At 41.0% G+C, this 15,256-nt stretch overlaps 1 protein-coding gene across 1 annotated transcript in view; it reads right to left on the bottom strand.

Annotated features, from left to right (window-relative positions):
* The window catches only part of ATG7 (autophagy related 7), a 132,097-nt gene extending 122,447 nt beyond the window's left edge, over nucleotides 1-9,650 (bottom strand). Inside the window, exons 1-4 of the mRNA XM_063121215.1 lie at nucleotides 9,273-9,650; nucleotides 7,657-7,711; nucleotides 4,055-4,172; nucleotides 2,343-2,420 (exon numbers count right to left, since the gene is read on the bottom strand). Of these exons, the coding sequence (XP_062977285.1) occupies nucleotides 2,343-2,420; nucleotides 4,055-4,172; nucleotides 7,657-7,711; nucleotides 9,273-9,450 (429 nt within the window). The 5' untranslated portion in view covers nucleotides 9,451-9,650. The remainder of the gene's footprint in view (nucleotides 1-2,342; nucleotides 2,421-4,054; nucleotides 4,173-7,656; nucleotides 7,712-9,272) is intronic.
* Nucleotides 9,651-15,256: the final 5,606 nt, after the last annotated feature.

Genomic DNA, 15,256 nt, shown 5'->3' with positions numbered 1-15,256 from the left:
CCCGCCTCTCTGTCTGCTAACAACTTTGCCTCTTTTTTCAATGCTAAAATCCAAACTATCCGCTCTGATCTGGCCAGCTCTGCTCCTCTTCCAGTTCCTGTTCCTCATCTGTCAGCTCCTCCTGCAAATTTCTCTGCGTTTCCTTCGGTCTCTGCGGATGAACTGTCTACAATACTGAGCTCTTCGAAGCCTTCCACTTGTTCTCGTGATCCGATTCCTTCTCGCGTCTTTATTAATCTTATTCCTGCTATCCTCCCTTCCTTGCTACATATTATTAATCTTTCTCTGTCCTCTGGTTCATTTCCTTCTGCTTTTAAACATGCTACAGTCTCTCCCATTCTCAAGAAACCTACTCTTGATAGGCTATCTCTGTCTAACTACCGACCTGTCTCTTTGTTGCCGTTTGTTTCAAAGATCCTGGAGCGTGCGGTCTACTCTCGCTGTCTTGACTTTCTTTCTAGTAACTCTGCTTTGGATCCATTTCAATCTGGATTCCGTCCTCTGCATTCCACCGAAACAGCCCTTACTAAGATCACCAATGATCTCCTTACTGCCAAGTCTAAAGGCCATTATTCCGTTCTTATTCTCCTTGATCTAACTGCAGCCTTTGACACGGTTGATCATGATCTTCTCTTAGATTCCCTTCATGACCTTGGATTTTGTGGCTCTGTCTATAACTGGTTTGCCTCCTATCTAGCGGGTCGCTCTTTCAGCGTGTTGACTAATGGCAGCTCGTCTTCCTCCTTTCCCCTTTCAGTAGGGGTTCCGCAAGGCTCGGTGCTTGGCCCGTTGTTGTTTTCCTTATACATGTTGCCCTTGGGCAAGCTTATTCAATCTCATGGTCTCCAATATCATCTGTACGCCGATGATACACAACTATATCTGTCATCTCCGGAACTTTCTCCTGATGTTCACGATCGTATCTCGGCATGTCTTTCAGATATCTCAGCTTGGCTGCTTCATCGTCGCTTGAAGCTTAACATGGCAAAGACTGAATTGCTTGTTTTTCCTCCTAAACCTTCTCCTCATCTCTCATTCTCTCTTACTGTCAATGATGTTACGCTTACTCCGGTCAAGGAAGCTCGTAGCCTTGGCTTTATCTTCGACTCCTCGCTCTCCTTTATTCCTCATATTGAGGCAGTAGCTAAATCTTGTCGATTTTTCCTGTATAATATTGCCAGGATTCGATCATTTTTGTCTGTCTCTTCTGCCAAGACGCTTGTTCATGCACTGGTTATTTCACGGTTGGACTACTGCAACCTTCTTCTCTCTGGCCTTCCTTCTTCTCACATCAGCCCGTTGGTTTCTGTTCACCACTCTGCCGCAAAGATCATCTTCTTAGCACGCCGCTCCGACCATGTTACTCCGCTTCTGAAATCTCTTCATTGGCTTCCAATTCACTTCAGAATCCAATATAAACTTCTCCTGTTAACCTTCAAAGCTTTTCACGGTCTAGCTCCTTCCTATCTCTCCTCTCTCATCTCACACTATTGCCCCGCTCGTGCTCTTCGCTCCTCTGATGCCATGTTTCTCGCCTGCCCAAGGGCCTCTACTTCCCTTGCTCGGCTTTGTCCATTTTCGTCTGCTGCCCCTTACGCCTGGAACGCTCTTCCAGAACATTTGAGAACTACAAGTTCAACCACAGCTTTTAAAGCTCAACTAAAAACTTTTCTTTTTCCTAAAGCTTTTAAAACTTGATGTTGTGCAGACTTCTACTGTTACTTTCTACTGTTAGTTTTTCCCTACCCTGTGCCTGCTTACCCTTCCCTGTACCTGTTGGCATTCTCTTCCCCTCCTTATTGTTTTACTATGATTTTATTAGATTGTAAGCCTATGCGGCAGAGTCTTGCTATTTACTGTTTTACTCTGTACAGCACCATGTACATTGATGGTGCTATATAAATAAATAATAATAATAATAATAATAATAACCTCAAGAGAATTTGGCTACCCTAATTCCTATCTCACACGTGCTCCCTACCATCCCACAGGATGTGGATTTATGTCTTTTGTATGTATGATATATATATATATATATATATATATATATGATGCACTTGCCTACAGAAGAACCATTTTACAAGAAGGTTCTGAGGTAAGTTGTTCCCCACCTTGATCAAAATGGAGAGGCGGGTAAAAAATAATTTTATTATTATTATTATTATTATTATTATTATTATTTGACTTTTCCAAGCAACAAGAGCTCAGAACAGGCCTGAGATTTGTACCAAGGACTGTTAGATTCATAACCCATCAGCTAGTCGGCATTGACTGTCATGGCACAACAAAAAGAAACATTTAGGGTTTTAAAACAAATTAAAAAATCAACACCATTTACTCACTGCAAATGTCAATAGGAGAAATCTGTTCAGTAAGACAGGATTTTCAGCCGCATCCCCCGATGTTATTGCGTTCCATACCTAAGAGTGAATCGGGAGAAATATCAGTCTCAAGTGGGGTTCCAGCAGCCCTTCTACTGAGTGCTGCAAGATTAAAACATGCTGTTCTTATATATCGTATGGATTTATTGTAAAGTATTTAATGAGTTTTTAAGCTTTGTTGTAAGGGGCATATAAATATTTTAACAAAATAAATAGAAAGATTCCGGTCCCCCACCCCACCCCATCAATCTCACCCTATAACTCATCTGCCTTACAAAGAGAAATCACTACATAGGGGAATAAAGCATTAAAAAGGGTCAGTTACAGAGTTCCTGGTTCAATTCCTGGCCTGAAACCTTGGAGAACTACTGAAAGTCATCATAAACAGATGGACTAACAATGTTTTGACTTGGTATAAAGCAGACATCTAAAGCATGACACTGGCCCCGTTCAGAAGACACCTTAAACCATGGTTTTAACCACGATGGTTAAGCCAGACAAGTCAAATTGAAACAGGTGCAGCAGTCAAGCCTCCAATCCAGAATTTCTATTAGAATTTTCAGCACCTCAACAAAGCTACAAAACTCAAGATTACTTCAGAAAGCCCTTGACCAGCTTATGAGTGCTGGGCAGACTAACTTTTGCAGCAATTAAATACTTAGCATAAATGAAATGCTTAAACACAAGGTATTTCTGGAAATAATGGGTAGAACATTTAACAATTTGCTTCTTTTTGAAGTGCATGGTGGCACTATGTCTGCCACACAGGAGCCATAGTTAAACTAACACACACACACACACTTAGGTTGAGACACACTATTTTGCCTTTCAGGCAGAAGGCTGAAGAAAAATAAAACAAATGCAAGCCATTTATTTTAAGGTGTCTCATGATAGCCTCCTCACTTCTTTTTCTTATTCTTTGGAGAGCAATGAAATGGGCCTTTCCAAGCAATGTCATATGACATAATATTGTGTGGTAGTATATAGCACTTGTCACTAAGGGAGCAATCCTATGACCCCTGGACATTGCCTGAGGGGCCACAGGATACTGGCAATTTCCTCCTCCAAGGTCATGCCAGCTGCCCTTCATGGGTGTCGAAGTGGCCTCAGAGAGGGGGAAAAGGGGGCATTTCAGTAGGCAGGAAGGGGTGCAGACCAGAGAAGCCGGGATACTAGCTTTGTCCTGAGGCCTCGCCAAAATCTTTCCCCCAACCCTCTGAAGCACCATTGCCACATGGGCAAAAACGCCCATCTAGCAAAAATGCAGGGTAGGAGGATGGGAAAATGAAGATCACCTCCACCGCTCCTCCTCCTCCTCCTGCCCTGTACTGGAAGATCAAAAGCCGCCAAGTTTGGGGGCTTCCAACCATCGAGGATGCAATCCTATTCCAATCATTAGGATTGCATCCTAAATCCTCATTTCCTGAAGTAAGCCTGAAAGACAAAAGCCTGAAATCCTATGTACACTTACTTGGAAGTAGGTTTCACTGAACTCAGTGGGGCTTTCTTCAAAGTAAGCATGCACAGGATGGCATTGCAAAAGGCTTCTCAAAACAGAAATATAATCACGAGACAGGGTGGGCTGTTTTCTCCAATGGTCTTGAACTATTTGTAAAAGCCATTTCTTATCTAAGCTCAGGATTTCTAGCAATGCATTCACATTTTTATCTTACCTCACTTGCTGCTTGATCCAGAAGAAACTTCTTGTCGCAGGATTTGAACGCTTCCAAGGTATTGGTGTTATACAATGTTCCAAGAGCAGGACAGCATCGTGCCGGTGTTGGGGCATTCCTGAGGAAGAAGCAAGTGCTCTTGGAACCATAAGCCAATATTGGCTGCAGTGTTAACAAACCAGACCTGTTGGTACTGTGCACATTTCCCACTTCCCACCCACCCAAAACTCTGAAAATAAACTATGCAAAACAGGATATTTTAATCAGTTATGCAAGTCTGCCTATAGGCACTATATAATTCCTATTTCTGAAAGCAGCACGATTTCAACACAGCTAGAATTTCTTTGTACGGACCTCAGCAGTATAGGGCAAAGGGACGGATGTGGGATTAGTCAGCCAATTAAGAAATAGCTACAGGAGAAGAATAGGAAGTTGAATAAGGCACATCCCAAACAGAAGCAAAACACAATCGCTCTGACTAGTGCCATCGCCATTCAGTTTTGCAGAACCACCACCTGATCTGTCAAAATGTGTGAAATATAGGAATAGGGCCCACAGCTCCTCTTCCACATATGTGTCCTCTTTTCACCAAACACCACATCTTAAAGACATGTTTCGAAACTGGTTGTGTTTTCTCAAAAACAACATGCCTACAAAGTGAACAATTGAGCAGTCATTTTAATCTGCTAGAAGTCACAAAACCCAGAGATAGTAATATTTCTAGAACTCTATATTCATGATATATTTATACTGCTTTATACTGCTTGTCAATCACTCACCTAACTCTCAGCACTGTTTTTCTGCTGACCATATTTTGTTCCTTCTCCCAGTTCTACTACTCATTTAGCTTCTCCTTTCCTCAGCCACATTTTTCAGCCCAGCGCCTAATCTGCCCCTTTCCCTCTACCAACATGTCCTTTGAGTCTCTTCCCCTTAGCTTCTCCACCTCTTTGGGCCTCACCCCACCCCTCCTAAGCCTCTCTTCTTAGTTTTTGATGTCCTCAGCCAACTTGGCGTGTCATTTCACTCTGCATTTCACTAGTTTCCTTCCCTAAATAGTTAGAACATAACCTAAAAATAAATTACATAGGTTTTTTTCTCCACCTCCCATCAAGAGCCAAAGAATAATTACAAACTTCTCATGACCTGCCACGTAATTGTTAATTTTCATCCCATAATCCTTGAAATAATTGCTATTTTAACAACGTATGGAGAGGACACAGGGTGCAATCCTGGGCATGTTTAGACAAAAATAAGTCCTACAACTCCTGGCATCCCCCAGGTAGCATGGCTGGCTACAGGATGCTAGGAGTTGTAGGATTTATTTCTGTTTAAACATACATAGTTTTGCACCCTTAACCAATTTTTTTAGACCTAATAAAGCATGTCAGTTGCAAGTACTATTGGGCTTCTGTTATAGTTCTACCTCTCTGCCTTTAGCCGTTGTCAATTTAATAGAAGTCCTCCTTTCTTTGGCCAAACCCCTTCTTTAAAGAAATAAATCGGAATAAAGACAAGTGCATTTGTAGGTTGTAGTACCTTTGTCCAAATGGGAAGTGGTCATGCTTCTGCAGGGGTGGATATTTAGTTTGCACTAATCCCTATATGTACTGCAGTCCTCTGTGCCATATCCCAAACTGCTCTGGAGGACCCACACACACACAATCCTCGGAGTAGCATTGTAAGGCACAGAGAAATTTAATTGGTTGCAGAGATCAATGAATATCTGGTGCTATGCCTTCGGAGCAAACGTAGCCCAAGCTAGCACAAAGACATCATTGGATACAAGCTTGAGTATGTACATAGTACTTTTTTCCTGTGTCCAATGAATAACTTCATCTTATTTGCACATACTCAGCATGAAAGAGCAGAGCTTTCTTCCAAGGCAGATGGAGATCTTCCATGTAGGTCTAAGCAGTAGAACCTTCCTTTTTCGAAATTAGATACTGCTGACCCCTTCTTGGACAGCAGTCCAAAAGCAAGCCAGCATTTTTAAAGCTCATGGCAGTATTCCTGACCCAAAATGATACTGGCACTTTTCTCACCAAATTTCATGATAGGGAGGAGGAAACAGCCACAGCAATTATTGCATCATATATAGGCCATGTTTGCATAGAATGGTAAACCAGGATTACTAGTGAATCCTGGCTTATAAAGAATGAGATGTGTGCTTTTGCATGCTTCTTCATTCCCACTTGGGTCCTCCCAAGAACATGAAGAATAAACACAGATGAAAATATTTGCTTCACATCATGCCCAAACCAGGGATCCCAAACAAGCCCTATTTTGGCTTACAAAGCCTGGGTTGCTTGGGAGCAACCAACTTGGATTCTGGCTCCAGCTAACACTCATATCAAACCTAGGGTGACCATATGAAAAGGAGGACAGGGCTCCTGTATCTTTAACAGTTGCATAGAAAAGGGAATTTCAGCAGGTGTCATTTGAATATATGGAGAACCTGATGAAATTCTGTCTTCATCACAACAGTTAAAGGTGCAGGAGCTATACTAGAGTGTCCAGATTTAAAAGAGGGCAGGGCACCTGCAGCTTTAACTGTTGTGATGAAGAGGAAATTTCCCCAGGTTCCCCATATATACAAATGACACGGGCTGAAATTCCCTTTTCGATACAACTGTTAAAGTTACAGGGGCCCTGGCCTCCTTTTCATATGGTCACCCTAATCAAACCATGTCTGGTGTGTTCATCCGCTTGCATTAGTGGGAGGTTCCACGAAGGAGCAAACACAGCACACATCTCGATCAAGCTAGTTTTTCATCCTCAATTCTGGTGGCCATGTGTGTCATGTTGATCTAGACAGAAACCACTATATCAGCCTTACTATTTGCTGGACTGTATGCCTGAAGCCAGTAGTAAATTGACCCTGAGAAAGTTTTTCAACGGCCCTGCCAATGCCATGATGACAGATCTACACATGAACCCAGAAGACTTATTAATTTAGAATTTTTACACTACCCTTCATCATATCAGATATCAGGGCTGTTACAGCATAAAACAAATACAAAAACCAGAAAACTGACTAAACAGACTCAAACTTGCTCAATTAAATAAATAAAAGCTATTAATATGCCTGGTACCATTATTATTATTTATTATTATTATTATCCCGCCTTTTGCCCAATATGATGTCAGTGTTGGTGCCAGGCAAACCTCTTTGGGGCGGGCATTCCATAACTGTAGTACCACTGCCAAGAAACCCCCCTCCCTCGCAGATGATCTTCATACCTCCGACAGTAGGGCCTGGGGAGAAGATCTTAAACAACAGACAGGTTGAAAAGGAGTAGGCTCTCCTTCAGGTATTTAGGTCCAAAACAGCCAGCAGACATTTTGTACTGTATTTAGCACAGAGCCTCTACTATGTGGGCTGTATATTAGTTAAAAAGGCTAGTAGCCCTTTAAAACCAGAAGCCTACACATATAGCCTCCATAGCAGAATACCAAGCCATGGTGGCTGCATGCATGCCAACTCTCTTAAGTTTTAACTTTTTAACTTTTGTAAACTGCCCAGAGAGCTTCGGCTGTGGGGTGGTGTATAAATGTAATAAATAAATAAATATGAGCAGAAAACTATTTAAATTACTTACATATCAAAAGCACTAAATTCTAGCGTCAAACGAGCTGGCATACCAGCAGGATCTCCTAGAAAGGGGGAGAAAAGGATCTTGTGAATAGTGATAGCTAAGGGCATCTCCAGATGATATATTTCTCCATCAAGGAAGCAACACTGTTAATACACAGTCCTGCCAGGAAGATAGGGAACTGCCTTATACTGACACTGACTAGAATCAGGATTTTTTCCAGCCCTAGCAGAGATACAGGTGATTGAACCTGGGAACTTCTGCATGCAAAACATGTGTTCTTACCACTAAGCCATGGCTCCTCCCACTCTGATACTCTTTTTTAATGACTAAGCAGACCAAATGTTCTTTCCCCAAATGGTGGTTTTATAACTGCTTCCAAATTTCATAGCACTAGGTACTGCATGTGATAAAAATGCTGAATTTCCTCATTCTGCGTGACACAAGGAACATTCCCTCCCCTACACCACACACACACTATTACAAGGAAGGAAGGAAGCCCCAACAGAAACAGTTTTTTGAGAGTGGTGGTGTAATTTTCTTTTTTGCTTTTTGAAGGGGAGGTGTTGGACACATACCTACCATGGCGGGATAAATATCAGCTGTTCAAGACAGGGGGGCAGGTAGGAGTAAACAGCAATGCCCCAAAAAGAATGCTTTCCATCAACACACACCTCCTTTTCTCTAGAGCAAGCTAGTCTCCTCAGCTTACAGAAGAGATGATAGGCCCAAGAAGGACTGAGATAAATTTAAATTTATAACTTGAGGTTTACCACCCTTCATAAAGTTTATAATTTATAAACTTCATAATTTATTACTTAAAATATTCCACCCTTCATAAAGTTTATCCTACAGCAGTTCCACTGAAGTGTTCTTGGGGGTGGGGGTGGTTCAGAAGCAGGGCATAAATAACTAGAAGTATTTATTTTATTACATTTTTATACCATCCAATAGTCTTATATAAACTGCTTCGATTTAAAAAATGAATAAAATGTTTCACTGGCTCTCCATATTCTTTTATCTCTGACTACTTCAGAACCTATTCACAAGAAAGTGAAAAGGTTAAGTAAACCCAGAGCCTGTTGCAAACTGAAGCAACGATAGCCAAGGGCAATTTCTCAGGGGAGGGGGACGCTCCTGAGCAAGCCTTTGTCCTGAAGTTATAAAGTGTCAGCTTCAACTGGGGTGGAGGGAGCAGAACTGAAAGTCCCACGGAATTCAAAGGGCCTTCCTCCCATCTAAGCATGTAGAGTTAGCTACAGCCCCATGCCCAATAACTTCAGGGTACTTCTAAGTAAACATGCACAGGCTTAGGCTAAAGCTCATAATGACTCGTCAAGCTTTACAGTCAAACCGGGCTCTTATTTTGTCAACCCAATTTCAAAAGATTTGCAGGATCATCAAAACGGGCCCTTGAGGCGCAATCCTATGCATGTTTGGTAGTAAGAAACCCTACAACTCCTTGTTTATTCGTTCAGTCGTTTCCGACTCTTCGTGACTCCTAGCACCCCCTTTTATCTATTTTACCTAAACACAAGCCAGCATTTTCTAACGGCACATAAACATCATTTCTAAGGCAAAAATCTCCCTCCGGAAGAGAGTAATGTTTACTACATACATACCATTATAGTAATATCCTCGGATCGCTTTTGGAGTCTCGTCAAGCTTGTACTCATTGAGTTTCTTCTGGGTCAGTTCATGCCAAAACCCCGCATCCAAAGCACTACTGAAGGGAACAAACTGCAGTTTGGGAGGTCCACCCTCCGCCGGGTTTCGCGTTTCACTGCCCTCGCTTGCCATTCTTATCCAGACACGGGTCTGTAGAAATCAACACGTGACGAGAGAAGGAAACTCCTTGCTCGTATGAAGTGTACGGAATCCGGGAGTTAAGATACTCTTCCCGTTTTTTTCACGCATTCGTCAACATGTGTATAATTTAAACATACACCTGTGCCAGCGACGAAGTCTGTACATGCGTAGATTACTTACGTTCAGCTGCTGTCCGCGCGTTGAATGGAACTCTTCCGCGTTTGTAAAGGAACTAACCAGCTTGCTCTGCTGCTGAGGCTGCCAGTAAAAGGGAACGGCTTCAGTGACGCTTATTTAAGGCATCATTGAAGTAGTTCCCTTTTACTGGCAACAGGGTAGGGTATGCTGGGTCTGTTTTACTTCCTGAAACAGTTTTCTACCAGTGTTTTGGCAGAAAGTTGGCATATCGCTTCGGCACTTCTTTTTTTCCTGCACAGTATCTTTTTAACTTCTTAGAATGAAAATAACATAAATCAGAAAACACAAACTTCTGTAGCTATCACAATTATAGGTATTAACATATTTTAAAACCGTAATTCTCGCTGTCTCTCTTTTTAGTGAAGGTATGGCTTGTTTTAATGAAGCAATTCACAGTGAAACTATGCATGTTTGTTCAGATGTAAGTCCTATTGAATTCAATGGGACTAATTCCTAGGTAAGCGTCTTGAATGTTCATCTTTAAATGAGTGTTCTCTCTCTCTTCGGAACAAATATATTGGGACCTGCTGAGAAACCCTAAACTAAGGTTGCAAGCTTACCTGGGATTAAGTTCCACTGTAGTCCATGGGACTAAATTTGAATAACCATGCTATAGACTGCACTGTAAAGGAAATGAGAACGTATGTAGAAAGAAGCAAGACCTGTTGCCCCAAGATTATATCATTAACATTCTGAAACTGCAGTAGTGCAAAACACAACTTCCATCTGGCTGTGCACTGTATTCTTTGAAATCCATATTTTCACAACCCTATTGATGTAGAACAGCAATAATGCAATACTTGGAAATCTTCACAACCTACAGTGAGAAAAAGGGGAGTGTGAGAAGGCTTTAATGATTTCTCAGTGGACTTTACCACTGCAACTGTGCGTTGTTGTTTTCGGAGGGGTGAAATAATTTTGCCTTTATATATTTGAGCAATAAATCTATAAAATTCTCATGGTCAAATGTACTACTATTTGTTTGTACTTCATATCACTTTGTCCATTCATTGCTGCTAATACCTATTATATTTACTATATGTAGAGGCGCCAAAAGCATCACGGTGCATTTATAAAACTCTTGTAAGAAAAATTATCTATGATCATCTTAATTGTAGTTTAGCATAGACTAGATGATTGACCAAGGCAGAGGATATGATAGTAAGTGAAGGAGCATAGATATGGAAAGCTTTCCCAGAAATAACTTGTAGATGCCCCTTTGTTCTCTTTGTGTTTCACAATCAATAGATGTCTTTGTTCTGGGTATCCCCCCCTTTTTTAAAACAAACAAACAAACATACAATTTATTCTAAAAATAACTGCACCGTGACTTTGGCCAGGCATTCTTGCATATATGTCAAGACAAAGATCTTTATTAATCATTAATGCTTGAAGCAGCATAGAATGAAAATCTTTTTTGCATCTAAACTTTCCCCCTCATAGTAGTGGAAAATGTATGTAATGTATGTGGAAAATACATAGTAGTGGAAAATGTAGTGTATGCTTTCCTACATGAGGCTTTTGACCCTCCACTTTACTGAGGCCTCTGCTTCTGGATCCTTTGTGGGATTAAGGTTGTCTCCCTTACATGTGTGTTTTTTCCAGGGAGTTTCTTTCTCTGCCTTCCTATATGTTTCATTACGCAACCATTAGGTACTGCTGTGGCATACCAGAATTGCACAGATACGCTAGGGTTTCATGCTGCCATTCACAGAAATACCAGACTTTTCTTGTTAGAAAGGTGGGGAGCTATAATGGTTCCAAAGCATGGGAAAGGCCCTGGAGGTTGACAACATCATGTAAAGAACCAACAAACTACCGTAACTGAGGAACCACGAGCTCTCAATAAATGCCTCATGTAGAAAGGCTTATTGTCTAAAGGATCTACACACTGAGGTATTCCTCCGCAAAGATATCTTTCTTTAACTGTTCCTTCATTAACAAGTTGATTTGTATCAATCGAGTCAATTCCCACTATGGCTTTGACCACCTCATGAAAAATTGAGCAAGCAGTTGATACTCTTAGGCCGAACAACTCAGGATGCTGTATGTGCTATTATGAGCTATTTTCCAGAGGCCATCTGGCAATGGCCATTACTGTAATCCCTTTTTCAACAGAAAGTGCCCCTCTTATCTCTTTGTCTGATATAATCAGAACTCATTTCAGATCCCCAAGAATAGCTTTAAAGGTTATGGCACCCATCCTGAAATGCCTTTTATCTTTCCTCAGTCCAGAGCTTGGTCTTGACAGTATCAAACCATAAGTTGGTGTGTTCAATTTCCCACACCAGTCTGTCTTGCTCTTCCAAGGCACCACATATCTCATATTTTGTTACTAAACTGTTCTGAAGCAGAAAAGCAAACCCTAGAGAGGGCTGCTTTCTGCCTATTGGATATATCCTCTAGCCATAGTAATTCAGAATGGTTGAAGCTGTATGCAGTATTTCAGTATCAAACAAATGTGCTGTAGTCTCCAGTAATGACATCTATATTCCATATACAAATATAATCACTTCTTGGAGCTACCCATGCACATTTAAAATTTGGATTAGTAATTCCAGATCACTTATACCATCAATTGCAAGGAGAATGGCAATGTGCTCTAATTGTACTTTTCACCAGGAAGAACATGCAATACAATACTGTAACCATTGACCTGCAATTTTTGACTTACACATAGGGCACTTTTCCAGATTTCTTAGACAGCTTTATTTTCTCCCAGGTCAAACACAAAGATGTATATAGAAAATTAATAGTAGGTCAAATTTATTGCTTATGGCCAAGGCTTTATGCAAAAGGCTTTTGCATAAATTCAAAACATGCAAAAATATGTGATACAACAAATCACATTTGAAAACACAATTACTAGAAATGCTATTGCTATAAAACACAGCAGTGTTTTACACTATAGTGAGCAGTAAGAGGAAATAAAATAAGTAATAAAATGATCATCAAATTAGTGCATAACCATGACAATTTAAAACAATCTCTGATAACACTTTTGTTCAGATCCTTGCAGCAGTCAGTGCAAAAAGGCACTTCCTATATGTTACAAAAAGGTGAGCATCTGACTTTAGTTAACTTTTCTGGGGTAGTTTTTGAATGTAGTCTCAGTAAAATAATATCTAAAAATGTAAGATGAGGTTCCAAGTGTGTAGGACAAAATAAAATGTAGAGTGGCCGTTCTTCTATCTCATCAGTTCTACAGAGGCATGCTGGATCAGACGGGTCTCATGACAGCACTTTCAGACTGAGTCACAGCAGCAAAGAGCCCACAAAGTACATTAAATTATTTCAGCTCCACTTAATTCTTCACCTAGAAAGAAACCTTAGGTATGTTCTAAAAGAGCAAATACTGGGGCTTAAAACCAAATTTGCCAAAATTATGTGCTTGGGATCCGTCAAAAGTGGCAGAAAACTGTCTTCTTTATGCTCTTTTATGTTGAGGTTTGCTTTCACTGGGGTCAGCTTTTTGACCTATATTTTCATCCCATAAATCTTGGGTAAAGACATTGATTAAATGATCAGAGACTGGGCTGTGTCCTGATACCCCACTTGTTTTTTGAGAGCTTCCTGGCTTTCCTTAACTGAGAAGGAAGTTAATAGTCGCATACCAGTTTTTGCATTTGAGGTCGGTAAACACTTGACAACCAACTGTCGGTAACTGAGGCCTACAATTACTTCTGAGTCCTAGACTACACAGCTAGAGACATTGAGCAGAGGGTTGGACTAGATGGCCTTATAGGCCCCTTCCAACTCTACTATTCTGTGATTCTATGAAGTTTTATTTTAACAAATAACCCAATTGTAAGTATCTATACTGGACTTCCTTCCGTCCATTTTTTTTTATTGTTCAGAGACTTAATTTAAATTGTTGAATCATTTGGATGTTTGTTTTACATCCTACTCTCCCACTTTTCCTTTCCCTGTTAAATAAATTCTATTTCTTGTTTTATATGTTCCTCCACCTGTTTTCAGGGAACAGGATACATGGTGGGCTGGAGGCACAGCTCTCTGGTTTGGGGCCAACATTTTTCTACCTCATCCACTAATGTATGTATGAACCCAGGTCCTATGATTTCCATCACCCCACAATGTTGCTAATATGTAAAGTGGGGTTACATTTGGAAGCACCACTGGTACCTGGATCATTGGTATACATGCTGCTTATTTCTTAGACTGCTGTTTTTAAATTTTTGTTTTGTTTTTATGTTATGTTTTAATTAAGATTCTGTTTTAATTCAGTTTTATTGTTAGCTGCCTTGAGTGCCATTCTTTGGCAGAAAGGTGGAGTATAAATTAAATACATAAATCAATAAATAGCTTTTGCATCTCCAACAATTCATTATGGTGGAATCCTACATTTTTTTTAAAAAAAAACTTGCAATAATACCACTAGAATAAAATGTTATGAAATGTTTCTTTATTGATACATTTGATAAAATTACAGAACCCAAACATATCTTTTTACTATGCAGCATGTATACAAGTCTGTAAATGTCATGTGGTTCTAGAAAGAGTCTAAGTTTTGAAAGAATACCCATATGAGTATTTACAACATCTGCTCAAAAACTGATCAAATTTGTTGTCACATCTAAGTTCCTCAATATTTTTGCTATTCTTAATTTGGAAATATTGAAACCACTATGTTGGGGAGGAACAGTTGATCTTGCATTTTATTTCATTGTATGTCATTAAACAGACCTACCCACCCAATAAGTATAAAATGCACTGCCCATTCCTATGCTTGTTTTCTCAGGGCTTCTCCGCATGGATCTTTTATCCTGTGGTTGAGATTGGTTATGCACTGAGGTTTGTGGGTCCTTTGTCAACCTCCAGTGCCTCTCCTGTGCTTTCTGAGCATTTCCGCAGCTTACTTTGAAATGGAAATATTGAGCTAATGGAAAGATTAGCTATCAATCAGTCTGTCTTGTATGTGAAAACAGGTCATGGTGCTATATATACAGCCACTAGATGGTGCTGTTGTTAATGAAAAATATAGTTCTTGCAGATAAATAGAGGAAAATGGTGGGGAGAGGGAAGCTCATCTTATACCACAAAGAATCCGGAAGCAGAAGCCCCAGTAAAATCGTGGGATAAAAAGCCTCAGTGTGGAGATCTCACAAAGTAAGTTTCAATGGGATTTCTTAGCAAGGGGGCTCCTGGTATTCAAAGAGCATCTCTCTTCTACTGTAAGCTACAAGCAGAATTGCAATTGAGTTTCTATTGGGGATGCTGATCTTTTGTGTTTTTCTGTCCATACTATTAGGGATGTGCTCCGCTTCTAATTGGACCGTAGAAGCAGGAGCGGAGCGGGGGGCTTCGCCTGCCCTTAAGGCGGAGGCGAAGAGGATTGGGGGGCCGGCGGAGCGTGGCGAAGAGGATCGAGGTGAAGGCGGATCCTTCGCCTCGATCCGGAGCTCCGCCGGAAAGGTAAGTGGGGTTTACCGGGCCCTGCCGCTGTCCCCTCGCCCTCCTCTCCCTTACCTGCCTCCGTCCGCGGTCCGTCAGCGTCTTCAATTGAGCCCGCGGTTCCAGCAGGAAGTCTGGGCCGCTTGCGGCCCAGGCTTCCTGGTGGAACCGCGGGCTCAATTGAAGA

The sequence above is a fragment of the Elgaria multicarinata genome, chromosome 3 (genome assembly GCF_023053635.1).
Source record: "Elgaria multicarinata webbii isolate HBS135686 ecotype San Diego chromosome 3, rElgMul1.1.pri, whole genome shotgun sequence".
NCBI lineage: Eukaryota > Metazoa > Chordata > Lepidosauria > Squamata > Anguidae > Elgaria > Elgaria multicarinata.
Note: the sequence above shows the minus strand (reverse complement) of the source record. Positions and strands in the feature narration are given on the sequence as shown.